The sequence below is a fragment of the Aethalodelphis obliquidens genome, unplaced genomic scaffold (genome assembly GCF_003676395.1).
Source record: "Aethalodelphis obliquidens isolate GAN/ISIS:26980383/991018 unplaced genomic scaffold, ASM367639v1 scaffold8, whole genome shotgun sequence".
NCBI classification, from domain to species: Eukaryota; Metazoa; Chordata; class Mammalia; order Artiodactyla; family Delphinidae; genus Aethalodelphis; species Aethalodelphis obliquidens.
Window position 1 is genome coordinate 27,565,955 of NW_020837952.1, and position 19,900 is coordinate 27,585,854.

The 19,900-nt window shown below is 34.5% G+C and overlaps 1 protein-coding gene across 4 annotated transcripts in view; it reads right to left on the minus strand.

Annotated features, from left to right (window-relative positions):
* Positions 1–19,900, minus strand: part of PPFIA2 (PPFI scaffold protein A2) — a 473,386-nt gene that overhangs the window by 51,720 nt on the left and 401,766 nt on the right. For all 4 annotated transcript variants that reach the window (XM_027107099.1, XM_027107100.1, XM_027107097.1 and 1 more), the window contains exon 21: positions 11,747–11,840. In XM_027107099.1, the coding sequence (XP_026962900.1) occupies positions 11,747–11,840 (94 nt within the window). The remainder of the gene's footprint in view (positions 1–11,746; positions 11,841–19,900) is intronic.

A 19,900-nucleotide genomic window follows, 5' to 3' on the forward strand; every position in this document is an offset into this window, starting at 1 on the left:
TGCTAACTTTGAATGTACAACTCCATATTAGAAATAATTTACTAAATGAACTCCATATGTGGAATATAGTTGCCTCTTGCTTCTTAAGGTTCAAGTTGGTGACTCAGAAATTTTAAAAATCAATTATTAACACCAGATTGGGAGGTGAACAGGTAGTAACTGAAGTGGAAAAGTGGAATGAAGAAAGGATTTCTTTCAATAGGTGAAACTTGATAATGTTTTAATGCTGATCGCCACAACACCGAAGAGAGCAGAATTTGAATGTATAAGTACAAGTGGGAAACTGGCACAACGTGACAGACAAAATGGGAAAGGATGCTCTTAAGTAAGAAGAGATTAACCTAGTTTCTGTAATAAAGCAGGATGGGGGCAAGTGTTAGTGTGGATATGGCAGCAAATAATTCAGAGGACTCAGATTGGTCTCTTTTTTTCTCTCCCTCTGAAGTAGAATGTGAACGCACCTGCAGAAGATGTGGGTTTGAGGACAGTGGAGGTCTCCAACAGAAGTTGCAGAGAGTAGAAAGAAGATTGGTGAGAGAAAAGTACTGGGATTACCTGGCAGTGTTGAATTCCCAAATGAAGCTGGTCCAAATTTCCCTGCATTAATTTTCTCCTGCAGCACAGAGGTGCCCTAATGTAGCCATGGAGAAAGAATATTCATTGGTGGCTGTAGTTACGATGTGGATGTCACCAAATGAAAGAGGAGTGATGGGCTTTAGGAATTTTTGAGTGTGGTGAAATTATGGACATAGAATTTAAGCTAAATAGGGAGAGAGAAGAGGACCAAATGGGGCTGATGCACTGGGAAAGGATAGAAGTTTTTAAAAAGACGATAGTAGAAGTTGATAAAGGGAGCTGAAGGGAGGAGTTAGGAAGGAATGATATGCTTGAATTAGTAATTTTCGAACAGGAATGATTTGGGGATGATGACAAGATTCAGAATACAGCATGAGAGGTGTCTGACTTGGAGTAGAGAATGACATTGGAAGTAATGAAGCTGTGAACTTAAAGGTTAAGTTGTGAATGGTTGTTCTATGTGGATACAAGAGCACCCGGGGTGATGGCAGAAATTGCTTTACATATAAAGACAGATGATGGGATACAGATAAAAATAAACAGTGAAGCACATTTCTAGTGATCCTTACAAATGAAAGAAAATGCTTCAGAAGTTTTAAGTATGGTTCATCATCATACTTCTTCAGAAATAATTTTTCTTTAAAGTTAATATTGATTCAAAATAGCTAAAATATTTGAGACTCTTTAAAAGAGGTTTAAAAATCTTTATTCTTCCAAGAATTTTTGTTATTCACTTGCCTAGCAATCATACCACAGTCAAGCCCCAAATTAAAATATTAAGTATACAAAATCTGAAATAAAGACATTTAATTGTATGTTCATATATATATGCATAAAATATAACATATATACACATACATATTTTTGAATGAAAAGTCTTTTGTTATAGAACTATGTTTTATAAAATCCTAGCAATAGGACGTAATCAGTGGCCTTCTTAGAAATGTGGAAACAAGGTAGAGAAGCTTGCTTCCTGAAAGGCTAATTTTAAATAACTATGGGAAAAAAGCACATCTTCAAAGTCCTTATAAAAATTACCATACAGAGCTAATATAAGAGCCTAAATTTGTGGAAATATAGAGAATACTCTCCCAATTAAGATGTCAGTCAGCATTATATTTAAATTTACCTTAATTAGTCACTTTTTTTCTTTTAATAAAGGAACTTAATTATCCTTGCTATTAGGCACTAACTTTGAACATTTTACTGGGATGAATAACATTAGATTGAGTCAAGCACACATTTAAATTTCTTACATAGCTTATTTATTAGTGATCATTACTATTTTTTTAACATCTTTATTGGAGTATAATTGCTTTACAATGTTGTGTTAGTTTCTGCTGTATAACAAAGTGAATCAGCTATATGCATATATATATCCCCACATCCCCTCTTGCGTCTCCCTCCCACCCTCCCTATCCCACCCCTCTAGGTGGTCACAAAGCACGGAGCTGATCTCCCTGTTCTGTGCGGCTGCTTCCCACTAGCTATCTATTTTACATTTGGTAGTGTATATATGTCAATGTTACTCTCTCACTTCGTCCCAGCTTATCCTTCCCCCTCCCCATGTCCTCAAGTCCATTCTTTATGTCTGCTTCTTTATTCCTGCCCTGCCCCTAGGTTCATCAGAACCATTTTTATTTTCTTTTAGATTCCATATATATGTGTTGGTATACGGTATTTGTTTTTCTCTTTCTGACTTACTTCACTCTGTATGACAGACTCTAGGTCCATCCACCTCACTACAAATAACTCAATTTCCTTTCTTTTTATGGCTGAGTAATATTCCATTGTATATATGTGCCACATCTTCTTTATCCATTCATCTGTTGATGGACACTTAGGTTGCTTCCATGTCCTGGCTATTATAAATAGTGCTGCAATGAACATTGTGGTACATGATTCTTTGAATTATGGTTTTCTCGGGTTATATGTCCAGCATTACTATTCTTATATCAAACTTTGGGATAATATGTGTGGCTAATTATATCAGAAAAAAAATCAACTTTATAAAGCAACAACACCACTTTGAAATTACCTCCATTTCTCATTCTTAAAAAAAGGTGTTTAATTTGAATACATTTGTTGCTCATTTTGAAGGATGGGATGGGGTCAAATAAGAAACTAAATATTCTCTATGAAAAAAATTATGTTACTCTTTTCAGAGTATAAAGAGATAGATTTTTTTGACTCCTCATGGAGACTATTTAAAATTAGATAGGGTACTCAAGGTCCAGCTGAAAGACTGGACTACATACTCTTTAAATTGTGGCCTTATCCCGAATCCTAAATAATTCAGAGAAAACAGGGCTCAGGAAACCTGCACTTTTATATACCACAGTGCTTGGAAAGCTATGTTTCTTCATGTGTGGAGGAAATAGCAGTTTCTACCTCAAAATCTTTGTGAAAACTTAAAGAGAAAATACATGTAAAATGTGTAGAACAGTGCCTAGCGTACTGCAACTACTCAGTGTGATTATTAAATATTTATTACATATAAAGTAGATCATTATTACCATTACTACACAAAGGATGAGGATGAAGATGGAACAGGATATATGCACACAAGGAGACAGAAGAAGTTATAAACAAGAAATAGATATTAAGTATACTAAGAACATAACATGTAAGATGGGAAGTAGAGACAGATAAAGCTGGTGAGATAAACAGGAACCAGATAATATAGGGATTTAGGGGCTATATAAAAGCATTTGGAATTTATCCTAGGGATGCTAGGAAATGATTGAGGGATTTTAGGCAAGTTCAGAAATATGATTTAGATAGATCTCTTTAGCTTAAGTGTGAAGAATGGATTAGAAGAAGGCAAGGCTGGAAGTACAGACATTGTTTTAGTATGATGGCCTGAGAAAGAAAAGAAGAAAATCAACATGCTTGAGAGATTTTAAAGACCTAGTATCTGGATTAATAGTATAGGGAGGTGACAGTGATCATGTACGCAGGTGCCTAGAGGAAGGGTAAGGACAAAGCAGAACGAGGGGTAAAGGCAAAGCCCAGATTTCTGGTTTGGTCATCTGGGTGAAAGTCACTGCCCTAGTTCCTGTACCATATTCTTAGTTTTTCGTCTTCTTTTTCCACCCAGCTTCTAGTCCTGTGCTCATTTATTCTGAACATATGTTTTGAGTACCTACACTATGCCAAGCATTGCAAATGTTTAAAAAAAGTGGAGATTCTCTGCATCTAGTTCTTTGAATTGTGTAGAGAATCACAGAATCCCAAGACAGGTGCAATTTAAAGAGCATGTAATCTAATCTCTCAGCTGAAATTTGAATCCCTCATTTAATAATTTTGCCACATCCATATGCTTGGCAGGTCTATGTTGGACATAATCATGAGGAACAACTCTCTTTCTAAGCGGTCAATTCTTTTCAGATCTGTGATTGTTAACAATTCTTAGACGCAGCTCAAATTTATTTGTAACAATCTCTCACTTTTGGCCCAAGATCCTATCATGCAGTCGAAAGAATACACCTGATTGCTCTTTTTCTTAGCAGCATCTGGATCCTTGTTGTCTACACTCCACATGTTCCTAATTATTTCTAACACTGCTTGAGGACATAGTTTGGTGTCATCTTGTTATGCTGGTCAAGTTCCTCTGAATATATGTCTGAATACATCTACTTCAAGCCTATTTCCCAGAAATAACCAAATATCCAGCTATGATCTGGTCAGTGCATAGAGTTTTGGCCTTATCAATTGCTTTTTGGATATTGGAAATCAATATCTTTATCAGGCATTGCTAATTTGTCTTTTTTTGGTAGAAACATTTTTCTTAGGAGCTGCAGTTAAATGATATATATCCCCCTATACACAAGTAATCAATAGGTATGGTCATGAAGTTGGATGCAGATTTATGTAAATGACCCTATTAAACTTCATCTTGTTAGATTTGCATCTCTCTTTAAAGGTCTTCCTTAAACAAAATTATTTATCTAAAACTTAACTATGTCCTTTAGCTTCATGCTTTCACAAATCTCATATTCGTATGTAAACCAAATATGAAAAGGCTGAGTCCACCACCTTCTGTTTCACTCAGTCATCATCAATTCACTTATTCAGCCCCTGTGGTTACAACGGTCCCACCAGTTATATTTCCATGTTGTTAGTCTCATTTCAATCTTATGTTCATTCAGAAAGTAATTGAAATACCTTGCTAAACTCAATATGTGGTATTTCAACAGCATTTTTCCTCATCTACATGTCTGGAAAATGTTTGAAAAGTTTAAGGACACAGCTTATTCTTAAGGAACTCCATTTACTCCTGGTGATCAATAATCCCCTTTCTTATTGTTCAAAAATAACCTAATAGATGTTTCACATTTATTTTGGGAACTAACAGTGAGGTGACCAGTCTTTAGCTCAGAGAACATCCGTTAAATAAGAACATTAGGTGGCTTTAGGCTTATGACACTTTTCTCATTCTATTCAAAGACCAGAGACTTAGAGAAGGGATCATGGCCACTGAAATTCTTAAGTGCAATAATTTATTTTCATGACTGTGTCTCTATAAGCTCTTTGAAGAGTGGAACTGTATAATTCAAATATCAGTAGTTTCTAACACAGTTCTTGGGACATAATAGGCACTAAGTGAATGAGTGAAAAGTTATCATTTGCATGTTCCATTAATCCAGGATTTACTTCAATCAAGACAAACAATATGGATTTTAGTTTTTAGAAAAGGAGGTCATTCTTCTGGTACATGTAACTATCTTGAGTTTTCACTTACTATTATTAATTCTTATTTTATTCTTTTCATTTTCATGGACAGCAAATATGGAGACTATACAGGGCTTCTGGTTCTACGTACTCTGTAATCTATTAACATTGCACTGTAGGTTCATAAGAGCAGCCCTATTTCCTCCATGTTTTCTTCCTTCCTCCATGTGTGTGTGTATATATATATATATATATATAAAGAGCACATTGGTTTTCCTCAGATTCATTTTTCCTAACAAATTTCAATGGATTTTGGCCTTTAGCCTTTGGCTATTAGTATTTTTTAGGTTCAAGAAATTCTTAGAATTGTCCATGGCTGGAGCTTGGCAGGGCTATCCATGATCAGATGGCAATGATAGCTCTAGCTCCTCAGCAGAGCGGACAAACTTCTGGGATTCCAAGTAGGAAACTGACACATTTTCCCAGATAAATATTGAGAACATTGGGTTTAGGTTCTGAAATATTCTACTTTTATTAGAGCTTTTTGAGTTGGTTGCCCAAGAGTGTTCCCCTGTAACCATGTCTGTGCTAAATGAACTCCTGACTATAACTAATTGATCCAAGTACAAATATCTCTTCTACATTAGGCCAATCAGATTCTTTCACCTAAGAACTTAAAAATGTGAAATAGAAAAGATGAGTTCTTGACAACACTCTAGAGAAGTATTTCATAATCTGTCATAGTTGAAATTTTAGAGTTGTCCTGGCACTGTTGCTTCTGCAATCTCTGAGATACTCTAATATCCTACCAGTGAATTCCCCTTTTTGTTTTATTTAGCCAAATTTAGTGCCTATAACATTCTTACAAAATATATTTTTGTGGGGGAAGCAAAGACATTTACCTTCCATATATATGACCTTACTTACATGGGAAAATGTATTCAAAGCTTCTAACACATGTCTTACAAATTAACCTCTGGAATACGACTCATTTATAAGTTTAACTTGGCACATAGGCAGTTAATAAATATTTATTGAATGAAAGAATGTTGTGGAGTTTCTGTGATACCTTTAATTATGAATCTTTTCAGTGACATTTATTTTGCTTAGAGATATGCAAACTCTGAAACTTACAAATGCCAAAGATTAAAAGTGCCAAGTCTCAAAACACATTGATGTCTATGCACTGAAGAAGACCCTTAGGATTGCAATGGAAATAAATTAACTAAATCTATAGAGCTTCACTTTTATATCTTTGAAGTTCTAACATAAAGATTCATCGGTAGTGATTAACTGTGACTGTTACGCTCCAAGGACAAAACTACTTCTCTGGAGGATGCTGCCGATAGCTGAGTTGGAATGTTAATTTCATTTTAGTGATGTTGAAAAATTGATTTCAAATACGAACTCCATATTCACTTAGCAGTGATATCCATTCAGGAGAACATAGCAAATCTAACATATAATAATATATTACCTATATTATAACTAAAGATTGAAAATGATATATTAGTCAGTATATTAATATTCATATGGTATCTTTCAATTTAGTCTCAAGATACAGAAGATTTCAACATGCATATATGTTTTAATAAAAAATTACACAGTGTTAAAATGCAGGAGAAAAACATTAGCAGATAAAAAATGACACAGATATTTCAGGATTTGTATTTCTGGAGCTAAGTAACCATTCACTGGGTATTCTGTCGATTTTAATACATTCACTGCCTATCAAGGACTGTCGTGAGAGTTAGACAGGTGTATTACTACTGAAACAGACAACTTCATCTTTAATCTCATAAGTCTCTAAAAATAAGCTTCTTAGAATCAAAGTTAAGTCTAGAAATAAAAATCTTTTAAGTCAATACATGTAACACAGACTAGTCTAACAAGTCTTTAGATTGAAAGTATGAAATAGAAAAATGAAACATAAAAATCATTTGAATATAAACATACTTATGACATTTTTGAACCTCAAAGATAAAGGGAGAACTCAAACTTTCAGGAGAGAGAGAGAGAGAAAGAAAGGAAAAAGAAATCCTATATGTTATACATAAAAGAATGACAATCAATTAACATTAGACATAACTGGAAGCCAGAAGAGCACTATGTTTAAAGTTTTGAGGAAAAATTATTTTAAACCAATACTTTTACAATTTTCAATTAACTTTATGTATAAAATATATTTACAGATCTTAAGAAGTTTGTCATAAACCTTATCAACACATTTCCAGAGATGGTGATATGGGAAATTGGCAGCTAAATATGTTCCAGGAGAAAAAATAAGGTAAGAAATCTGAAGAGATATTAATACAAATATATTGATACTTCTAAAACTCTTTTTTAGGCAAAGATGCTAATGACATAAAATTTCATTTTCTTCCTTGTGAGTTCATAGTTATTGATTCTAGAGTAACATATTTATGGAACCATAATACTGTAGATGCTATTTTTAAGGAGAGATGGGGCTTATACTTTCACATCTTGGAAACCTATGACTACCCAGCTCTTTCTGTGTCAGGTAACTTTATCTAACTTGGGGGTTCAGTTTTAGGAACCTCCCTTTTTCCCATATACCTAAATCATGTTCTATCAGCTGTGTCAGTAATAAAGCTGACATTTTGATCTCTTATTGTCTGACTCCTTTGTCTATTACCAAATAAATTCTAAACTTTGGCAAAGAACAGAGTTTCTATTTACTGGGTATTAAAATACCCACACCTAGATTCTAAGTGAAGTTCGGGGAGTTAGGGAGTTAAAGAACATTCATAAATTGAGGTTCTTGGTGGGCCAGACCATGTACGTTTTTGACCTTGCAGTAGCTTCTATTATGCTGTGCAGTTATTTTTTGGAGTTGTGTGGTTGATTTTCATTGGCCATCCTGAGCAAGTAGCTTTAGGTCTTAGTGTAAAACATTTGCTGGAGAGCTAAGAAAGGGAAATAAGTTCTCGAAGATCAGGATGATAAGTGTGAAAGAGAAGAAGTGAAGTTCTCAGGTCTAGTCTTAGAAATAAGGAAGATATTCAGTTTGTGTTAAATCAGAAAAGATGCTTGCCATCCAATGAAATCAAACAAGGGATGATGGAAAAGATCTCAGAGAGTAGTGACACATTGAGAAAACTGTGGAGAATCATAAATTTAATACGGAGACACATATTGCAAATAATAAGTGACTCAATTCTTAAAGATTAGGAGAACTATACAACAAGACTGCAGAAAAACTGGTCCAATTTTAAAGGGGAAGGCTAGACAAATTAATATGAAGTACTCGAAGGATTACAAGATGAGTTTCAGTTTGATGCAATTATTGTAGGTATTGACTGTACTCTATATAAGCCTGGTGAAGAAATTTATGGAATTAAAGCTTTAAAGTAAAGTACAACAAAGATAAGATGTAGTAAAAATGAACCAGGTAGAACAACAATAGATTGACTTTAGACCCTAAGATTAGATGTTGTTCTGATGGAAGAATAGCACCTGAGTGATAATACACAACTCAGGAAGATAATACTCAACTCAAGAATTTTTAGAACAGTAGGTACTTTAACAGATCCAGTATTGTTGATTTCCTATTTATCATTATAGGACAGTAGCTAGAAATATAAGAAAAACAAATTTCTGCACCAGAAAGCAAAGTAGAAGTAGAACAAAGTAGGAACACAGACCAAGTAAAATGCTTTAATCTACACGTGTTTAATTTGCTGGATGGTAAATGCACCTCAGATTAAACCTTTGTTTGGGACTGCTAACATTGTAATTTCTGAACTTTGCAAGAATTTGGAATGTCTTGAATGCTGCTTTCTGAAAGTATGTCCCCCATATGGTTTTTTAAAATGTGTCATAAGTAACTTATTTAAAGATTTCTTCCAATTAAATTTAAATTCACAGATTGTCAACTGTAGATACCTGATATCCTAGTAAAGTTAAAAAGAAGACTTTTTTCCAGCTCTGCTATTCCCAGAGGTAGACTAATGAATCTCTGATATGAACTTTGGTACAGTGATCATAGGTCTAAGTACTATGTCCTGGACACATCATTTGGCTTGGTCATTAGATAAAATGTAGAAAAACAACTGTTAAGAAACTATAGTCATTGCAACCATGCATGTACAGTCTATAGTGTTCAACATTTTGAAATAGTTTGCTCCATTTTTTTGTGTATTTTTTCAAAAAAAGTACTTGAATTTTTTTCTATCTTGAAAGTAGACAAGTACACATGAAATTTGAACACAGAAAAGAGTATGATTCCTTGAAGCACACTTAAAGAGGATATGGTGTCTTTTAAAAAAAGAATATTGGAATTGTTTAAATAAAATTGTAAATGCTTTAGAAAATTTGAGAACATGATCAATATTTAATCATAATTAATAATATATTTGATAGAAGTAAATTTTGAAACTATGTCATTTAAAAATAATTTACCTTTGCTTATCTTGTAAAACCCATTACATGAAGGCACTTCACTCTTTGGTAACCCAGAAACCCAGGCATGGTGCCATGGAAGTCCTGAATAAGTGTTAGCACTTCCTTATATGTCTTACAAATACAGGTTGCATATTTGTGCTCATAGGGCTTTGCTATGAGATGATCAACAATAAGAGAGATATTTCTGTCCTTTCATTGATTAACAATGCTAGCCTTGTTGGATCCATTTTAACCCAAATATTATTATTCTATAGGAAATAGTTGTGCTAAGGAATGTTAACCTTTGTTGTATTATAGTTTGTTTTTAATATTCTTCTTAATATTCAAGACTAGTATTCTATTTACTACATTTAAAAATTATATTTTGCCAAAACATATTGCAAAATGAAACAATAAAGTCAAGCATAGTAAGATCTCAAACCAAGTCCAGAACTAAAATCACTTTCTGACTATGAGAATACTTAGGATTCAAGAAATAATTCCATAAAATTAATATCAAATCAATCCAACAGTGTGTAAACTTAACAACTGCTAAACTTTAATTCTAAATTTATGATATTGTCAAGTCATTGTATAATTGGAATTTTTTAACTTTAGTAGCTGTTAAAATGGACACTTAACTTGGTCCATAAACAACAAATGAACTATGTGAGGCACTGCCTTATATGCAATATGAAAACTGGCCAGATTGCCATTATTTGTAAATATTTCATTGTGGGAAAAATAAGAATTAACTTTTAAGGGAAATAAACCATGTCCATTAGTCAGGCTAGGTTTTGATTATTCTTATTCATTTAGATGTAAAGCAATCTTAAATAAATACATTCAAAATCTTTAGACATCAAATAAATTTTAGAGTCAATCAAAGGAGAAAATTTTTTTTCTCAGTAAATAACCATAAAATGTAACATTTATTGATAGGAACAGATTGTGATAATATTTAAATACACTTTTGAGTAATCAGTAATGAAAGAGGAAATATTTATTAGTGTGGAATGTGACTGAGCATTTAATTGTCTTCAAGAAATAATGTTCCCACGGTCACTTCTTTTTTCTGAACAGTATTTCTACTAAATTTAGGTATATAACTAATTTTAGTAAGTAGAAAATTAATGACACAATTAGACTAGTGGGCTTTTCTACAACTTGTAACTACATATTTCTTCATTATTAGCAAACATCTGCAAAGCAAGTGAGAAGGCAAAATATGAAATAAATTAATTAGCCTGACTAGTATAACCACGTGCACATTAGCATGACTAATATAACCATGTTACAATAATGATGCCTAAAGCAATGAACATTCTTTCATAGGAAAGAAGGTTAATATGAAAACTATAAACATAATGTAATATTTGAGAGGGAAGAAAAGAAGTAACCAACCAAATGATTCTGGAATATAGAGAAATTCTTTGGATTTTAAAGAACATGGTCTAAAGGTCCTATTTCATCAGTGAAAATGTTACTAAGCTTTTAAAAAATATGTTATATATGGACCCACTTGCTTTCTAACAGCTGCTGAGACTCCAAAATTGCCAGTTTTGCAAGTCATTTAAAGGTTCCATATTATACATGAATGAAAAAAATACACTATCAGTTTCCTGACAGATGCAAAACAATCTGCTGTGAGTCTAAAATAAGTTTATGTTCAGTCAGTCAGAGAAACATTCTCCTTTTAAATACTTCATTTTAAGAGGAGGGCCTTTAATTGTTGTGAGAGGAACACAAAGTTGGATACTCTCTCATTTTATCATACCAATTCAGTAGAATTTAACATCAAATGGAATATTACATTATTTGTAAGGCTACATTTAAATATTTTAAATATATTTGAGTTTTGAAATAAATGATCTCTAGAAAAAAACTTTACTTCTACTATGGGCCAAAGATTTTTATTTTAATAGTTAGCCCATTATAACCATGAAACTGGTGCACCAAATAGTTTTAGGGAAGACCAGGACACTACTGGCCTCTGTCTATTGCTTTGTTTCCAATTACTCTCTTTTCAATTCCCCACAAACAATGACACAAATTAAGTAAAAGTCAGAAAAAAAAAAATCTCCAAACCTACTTTTTCTTCAGTCTTCTATCCTTCTCAGCTTGAGTTCCAAGTTTGCCTAACCCCAGGGACTCCTGAGCTGCAGCTTCAGTCTCCATAAAGCCTCCTGTGAAGAAGTAACTATTCATATTAGGTTGGATATATCGTGTCAATTCTGAAATTAAATTTTTAAAAGTTTATTTGAGCAATTGTTTAGTATTACATTTTTTTTTTTTGGCCTGCCTTTGTATTTCTAACACAATATGCATTCAATGGCATGGGTACATACATAAACATACGCTGAGACGATGAAAAAAATAAAAGGTACCTCTTGGTAGACCATTCAATTGCACCTAGTAGCAACATAATACATGTAGCCTGTACACTGACAAACACTTGAATATATAGTTTGAAAGCTATGAGGTCTACTTTTCCTTACGAAAAATGAAAAAACTGTGCAGTGTGTGAGGTTTTTTTCGATGTTTGAAACGTGTGAAATTTTTCATATATAATGAAATAAATGATAGCCCAATGAGCAGAAACTCAGGTGTATGTCTTCAATTCCAAGTTGAGAGAATGGAGAAACATTTGCTGAGTTACCAAAACTTTCTGTATCTTGTTCTGGAACCCTCTTCTGCTCACCTGGATGACTCCTATATCCTTCAGTACCAACGTAACTTCCAGAACTTCCTATGTTCTGGCAGGCTTTGTTTTGTTTTGTAATTTCTATAATAATACCTGAAAAAATTCTAAATCTTTCTTCAAAAGATCCTGGTAAGACTTGTTTTTACCTAGTGGGTCACAAATTATTTGATGTAGTGTCAGTTTTATTGGCTTTGGGATATATCCAATATATATATATATAACCTTGGAATAAAAGAAGGAAGAAAGGAAAGTGTGTTGGGCATCAAACCATTTTACAAAGCAATTATTTAGTATCTTTAAACATATCATTGTTCATAAATTATCTGTTGTAATTGAAAAATGAGAACTTAATCCTGGGTTCTGTTTTCTCTTTGCTATTTACTATGTGAAAAACATGAAGTCAAGGTAAATGAAAAATGCTCATTATTTTTAAGTCATTTTAATTGGAAGAGATTTAAATTTCCATTTAAGCTCAAGATTAAGTAGAAAGATTTAAGCTAATACTAATTCTTAAAAGTCTACACAAAAACATTCACCAATATATCAGTAAATAAGTACTATTAAGGATAATTTTGTTGTAATTATTTTTCATAATTCATTTAATAATTTAAATACTCAGTATTATTAATTCTGGATCATTGATATAAATAAGTTAATCTCATAGCCTACTAACTCTGTTACTGAACTGGATAATTATAAGAAAGTCCTCTTTAATTGAAAACACATTGATTGCTGTCTAGATCTTATTCAGGGATTCAGAGTTTGAGGACTGAAATTTATTCAATTATGCACGTATGCAATTAATACTTAAAGAACTTTTTATTGTGAATGATTTTCGTTGTTGGTATCATTAGGAAAGTCATCCACTAGTTGACTAAAGTACTCTTGGGAAACTTGTTTTTGCTGTACGCAGGCCTCTCACTGTTGTGGCCTCTCCCGTCGCGGAGCACAGGCTCCGGACTCACAGGCTCAGCGGCCATGGCTCACGGGCCCAGCCGCTCCGCGGCATGTGGTATCCTCCCGGACCAGGGCACGAACCCGTGTCCCCTGCATCGGCAGGCGGACTCTCAACCACTGCGCCACCAGGGAAACCCAGGAAACATTTTTAAATGTGGGAATTTCCATTATGCACAGTGAGTGAATATTTTCATTTTATTTCTCTCATTGGTATACTTGCCCTACTGTATGCCCATAAATTACTATTCACAATCTGCAATCAACAATAAAATTGTTCTCTTGAAACATAAATGGAAATGAATAATGATTCACTTAAAAGTTTAAAATTCTTAAAAAAAAAAAAAAGTTAAAAATTCTTGATCAGTCCAGATGGGGACACAGAGATTGATGAGTAGACCCATTCTATAAACAATGAGACATTTTCAACCACTACACGGTTGAATGAACCAGGCTTTTTGCCCTTCTGAGCAAAGAACATATAAATTATGATTTAAATTTTTTTCAAGAACACAACATTTTAATTAGAGAAAAGAACAGTTTTTTAAAAAATTAACACTCTGGAGGAGAAACAAAGAGAGCTCTAGAGGAATTTTGTGAGTCAAAACTAGACCCAGAAAAAGTAGATATTAGACTTTTCTTCTCATAAATAAAATTATAAAAATAAAAAGCATGAGGAGCTTGGAAATACTCTGAGCACTTCAAAATCTAATATCCTGTGAAGAGAATTTAATAAAGAATTGTCGACACATCCTGTTTGAAAATGCCAATAGAAAATGACACTTAAGGCCAAAGTAGGCAAAATTATTTTTAAGCAGCATATGTAGAACCGTACCCTTAAGCAGGAGCAAAAGTCTAATTATGTGCATTTTTTAAGCCCAAATAAAACATTTCTAGATGAGAAAAACATTCTTTCATAGAACTGATCCATCTGCCCCATAAATCCCAGGTTCGTCTTTCCAACCACCTGACCAGCTAACTGGTAGGATGACCTCAGTCAAACCAGCTTATGAACACTTTTACTCTGTGGATGATTATCTAAATCTGGTGAGAGTCTGCTTCAATTTTTCCTAGGCATCAGTGGGATCCCATGGCTGTGTGGACTTTAGGAATATCTACTCATCTAGACCAATGTATTCATTAATCACATATTGCATTGAGTACTTGAAATGTGGCTGGTCCAAATTAAGTGCTCTGAGTATAAAATATGCAAAAGATTTTGAAAACTTAGTACCAAAAAAAAGGAAAATAAGATATCTAATTAATAATTTTGTATTGATTACATGTTGAAATAATAATTTTTTCTATATTGGTTTAAATAAAATACATTATTAAAATTAATCACCCGTCTCTTTTTACTTATCTTAATATGGCTACTAGAAAATTAAAAATTACATATGTAACTTATATTTGCGGCTTGCATTATATTCCTGTTCAGCAGTGCTATATAGTAGTGGTTCTATACTGGACACAGTAGCAGTTTCCAGAGGGAATGTAAATATTTGCATATGTTGATGGAGGAAGAGGACCACATTTTTAGATGTCACAATGACTGCAAAGTGCAACCGATATATATTAGGTAGGAGACAAGAAATCTAAACTTCCTTCAATGAGTAGAAAATTCTTTAGTTTGCCCATCTTGAAATGGCAAGAGAGTCCCCAGTGAGAAACACTGGCTGGTGGACGCTAAGGGTTACTTATTCTCCAGGAGACCCCTTAGGAATATGGAGAGAGCATCATTAACTCCATCCGTCTCATGGCATAAAGTGCTCAGGCATAGAAGGCTCGAGTCCCATGAGCCAGTGTACATTCAGATAATAAATTGCTTATCACCTTGTCAGTGGCCCCCTAGTGCTTGCATATGCAAAAGCCCAAGCCAAACTTCATGTCCTCAGTGAAGTTCTCTGGGCACTCTATCACTCAGGCACACTCTCTTTTGTGAGGTTGTCAAGGACTTGGAAGTGTTTGAGACAGAATAACTTTTAGGGTGTGAGGGGCCTAGTCAAATATTTTTCCAACCCCTTTCTATACAGACATTTTGAGTAACCCAAAATTAGTGGGATGACAATCTAGTGTGGTCCAATCTCATATGATACCATTCTAACAGCAGGAGTGAGTGATTCGATTGTTAGACCATCCTTCTGAACCAGGGTCAGGCCACTGGTCCAGAACAACCCCATAGGCAAGTCTCTGGGCTTCCTAAGGCATCTGGTCAACCCCAGATACGAGGTAGGGAGTTAGGGAGAAACAGGGACACAGGTGCACATGGTTTGGTTGGATTAGGCACCCTGCCCAGATGGCACTGCCTTCCTGGCTAGTTACAGGGTCTGAAAGGTAAAAAAAAAAATTGAATTCTTCTAGAGACTTGACCTACACAGGTCCAGGTCTTGGGTGAGGGTGTTCTGCCCGGATGGCATTGCCAGCCCCAACCTCTCCCAGGCACCAGAAGGAAGGTTTTAGAGAATTTCAAGAGAGGTGCTACAGACTGTGAGGTTACCTAAGACCCAGGCTGAGGAATTTGAGGAAGGACCTTCATATGCCCAGATCTTTGGATGGTACTCGTTGGAGATATCTGTTCGTTTGGATTGTGAAGGCAAATATCTCTATGATGCCTGGGCCTCAGACTCCAATCAGAATAATATATTTCATGTTGACCCTTAAGGTACAAGTCTGTAGGAATTTCTGGCCAAAACCCACATTGCAAAAGCTCTGTGTCTCCATTTTTCCCGCAGAGTTCCCTGTTATCGTATTAAAAAGGGAACTCTAATTCCAGGGAGATTAAGACTATAATCTGCTGCTGATCAGTAGTTTCATCTTTCTTCTACTTGACCTCACTTCGGTATTAATCCATACCACTCATTTTGATTTTAAATGCACTTGAATTTATAAGTGATTACTTAATTGTTTCATGACTTTTAGTCTGTTAGTTCTCTGGAGGATGCACCTAGGCACTGTTCCTGGCTCATAAATGGTATGTAATAAATGCATTCACAATTGAAGCTAAAAAATGCTTTCTTCAAAAGAAGACCCTTTCACTATGCAGAGCATGACTCATCTCTAATTGATACTTTGGGAAATTATATTGTATTTTCTAGTTCCATAACATCTAGGAACAATCTGAATTTCGGGGTAAAGGCCAGCATAGGCACCCAAATTTTACATGTAGAAAGGTGCTTGCTAACTAATGCTGGTGCAATGTTGATGTTGTTTCTGTCAGTGAGAAATTATTTTCTTCATTATGCTGATTATAACAAATCAAAGAATTCCGACATTACATAATCTGACAGATGACAATAAAGGAAAGAAAACTGCAATTTATCAGGCAAAAAAGTCTCTTTGAAATATATTGCTTCTCATATACACTTAAAGGAAATTTGCAAGAGTAGTTTTTATTTTTTTTACTCAACAATATATGCATTTTATACATCTGTAATCAGAGATACTACCTGTATAATTTACATACATTTTTCTGCTTTTACCATTTTTCCATAGCTTTGCTATATTTTGATCAATTCTCCATTCTTGAAAATCTCTGTCTTTGATTTCTGTTTCCTTCTTGTAATGCCTCTTTTCTTTATGCTTACCATTCACTGTTGACATCTGCTAGGGTAGTCACGTGTGATCTGTTCTTTTTTCTTTACAGTCATTATTATTAGGACTCTCTGAAGGCCTGGGAGGGCTGGTGTTTCCTAGGCAGTAAATGTGTTAAAATCATATGGAACAGATGACTCCCCCAGAAGTAGCAAATGTTTTTAACATCACTACCTCTTCACTCTCTATTACCGTTTCCCTAAGCTGGTAAACTGCCTCTAAAGCGTGGTACTTGATTGCTCTGACTCCTAACTCTCACTTCTGCTTGGATACTTGACCCTGGAACCTAGATCATTTCCTGTGTTGTGTCTGCTTCAATTTGCTGTCTCCTAATCTCTGCATTTCCAATCTCTCCACAGCTTGGTAACTTGACCCTCAATTTTCATCATTTCTTTTGCTTGATATTAATAATTTGGTTTCACACTCTGGACCCCAGACTGTACCCACTTCCCAACTAACCATAAAAAGAGCCAGGTTCCTTTCCATCATGTTCCCCTTGGAATTTGTCCTTTCATGTGGCTTCAGTACCCTTTTTTTCAGAGATAGGTCCTATTTGAAACTCAAGCTTTAACCTTTTCAATTCTGAAGGAAAACGGCACTTAGATGTTCCTAGTAGAATCCAGGGAGAGAAAAACTAATAATCGGAACTCTTTACTGACATTATGTCTATATGTTTTATAAGAAAATTTATAATATATTCTGTGATCTTTTTTATTATTGCCTTGAATTATTCTTTACTTTTTATGCATTTGTGTGTAATATCCTCAAGAAGTTATAAACTTTCTGAAAAAAATAATCATGTCTTTAATTTCATTAAGTTCCCAAACATGCTCCACAGGACTAGGAGCTCAGTGAGGTAATTTTTGATGGAAACAGTCCCACGAGTATATTGTCTGGAGCACTAGACCAGGAAGTGACATCTGGGAACCACTGTTAATTCTCCTACCAAGCAGCTGCTTTGCCACGATGATTGTTAAAATCATCTCAGTTTCTGTATAATACAGAATGTGGCTCACTACATGATCTTTAGATATCTTCTAATTCTGAAAGTCTGTAATTTTAAAAATAATATGCATTTTCATAGTAAATAACTCATGGTATATATTTTGTAGAAGGAAGAGTTGCTGGGTCTAAGGCTTAAATGTTAGAGCTTCATAGATTCAGGATTACTGGGGTTGAAATAGATCTTAAAGACCATCCAGTCCAACTGCTTTCTAATTCTTGGACCCCTTCCACAACAGTTCTTACTCGTATTTACCTAGCTTCTGCTTGACCATCTCCAGTGACAAATAAGTCATTTTTTGACAAGCTAGCTTGTTTGTATACAATTATGACTCACCAGTGTTCTCTTTCTTACACTGAGATGAGGTTAATCTTTCTACAACTTTAACACTTTGGCTACAGTTTTGTACCCTCACTCAACAACAAAAAGACCAAAGATTCTGCCACATAACAGCTTTTCAGATATTCTTAATCAGCCATCCAGACAGGTCAGCAAGGAGAATAAACATACCCCTGTACTTAGCTACTCCTCACATAATTTCAATCCTCATCAGCTTAATCCTCTCCTCCAACCTTTTTCCGAGGTTATGATATGCCTCCGAAAGTGTAATAAACAGAAATGGATACTATTCCTTGGCTTTTGTTTTACAACAGCAGAACAGAATGGAAAAGTCTTCTTTTATCTCAATGCTGTACATCTATTAATGTGGACTAAATTTACTGACTTATATATTGACTTTAGAGTTACCTGAAAATTCTAAATTTTTCTTGTAAAAAATGCTCCTGAGAGTTATACTTTTAAAGTGGGATATTTTTGGACCTTCCAAATCTCAGTTTTTTGAGGTAGTCTTTAAGGAAGAACACTGATTTTTTTTTTTTTTTTCATTTGTGACTTCTTTCCCTATCAGTGATCCAAAATCAGATTACTGGGCTGTCGAAATATTCATGTCCAAGTGATTGGGGGATGTGAGGATCAAGAACAGGGTGAATCCTAATCTTGCCACTAGAAACCTGGATCCAAGGTGGCATCACTCCACTTATCATCACTATAAAGGAGGCCTATGCAACCAGTTATAAATCTCACCAAAGTTTTCCATCACCCAGGCCCCATTCTGACACCTTGTCTACAGGGTTGTCATGAGTTACAGCTCACCCAAATGCCTTTCCTGTTCTGTTACCAAGTAACTTTGTCAAAGAAACAAACAAGCTTCATCTGATATGCCTATTTCAAACACAATTTAATTTGCTTTGTTTCAAAACAGGTTGATGCCTTCAGATAAAATTAAAAGTCAAGCCAGTCAAGATTCCAATTACTGATGCCTAATCATGGATCTCGAGGTTCAGAACTCCTGTTCATGGTTGTCTTGATAGGACAGACAATGTAGCAGGTAAAAGTTTTCTGGGCCAGAAACATATTCAAGTTTTTGATTTGTTTTAAATGAATGGTTGTCCATGTTTATGTACTACCTGTCTCACTAAATTGAATGTTCTTTGATGCCAATGCCATGCTTTAACCATTTTCCTAAAGTCCATGGTTGGTACTCTATACTTCACATTGGCTCAACATATGCGATTCACTCAAAGTAGGAATAAATAAATGACTTTGGATTATCAGCATTCCCCCTGTCCCACCCCTCAAGATATCAACTCTCTTGGGCTTCGGTGTCCTCTTGTTAGTGCCTCTTTTCTGGATGAAGTTTTGCTTTTCAAGTAAGCAGACAGAGGCAAAAATGTGAGTTTTGGAATAGGTCTACTTATTTGTATATCTTGTTCACATAAGGTACACCTTCAGTTTATTCATTTTCTTTAAACTTTAAAATTACTAAACAAAAATAATAAAAATAAGAATTTTATAATTCCCCTTTTGGTCTGGGCAGTTTTTCCAGTAATCAGTTTATTTTGGTTGGTGGCTTTTTTGACATTGTTCTTACATGTCTATGCCATTCACTTATATTTATTATTTGTTAAATAACAGCTTTTGTACCAAAATTTTTT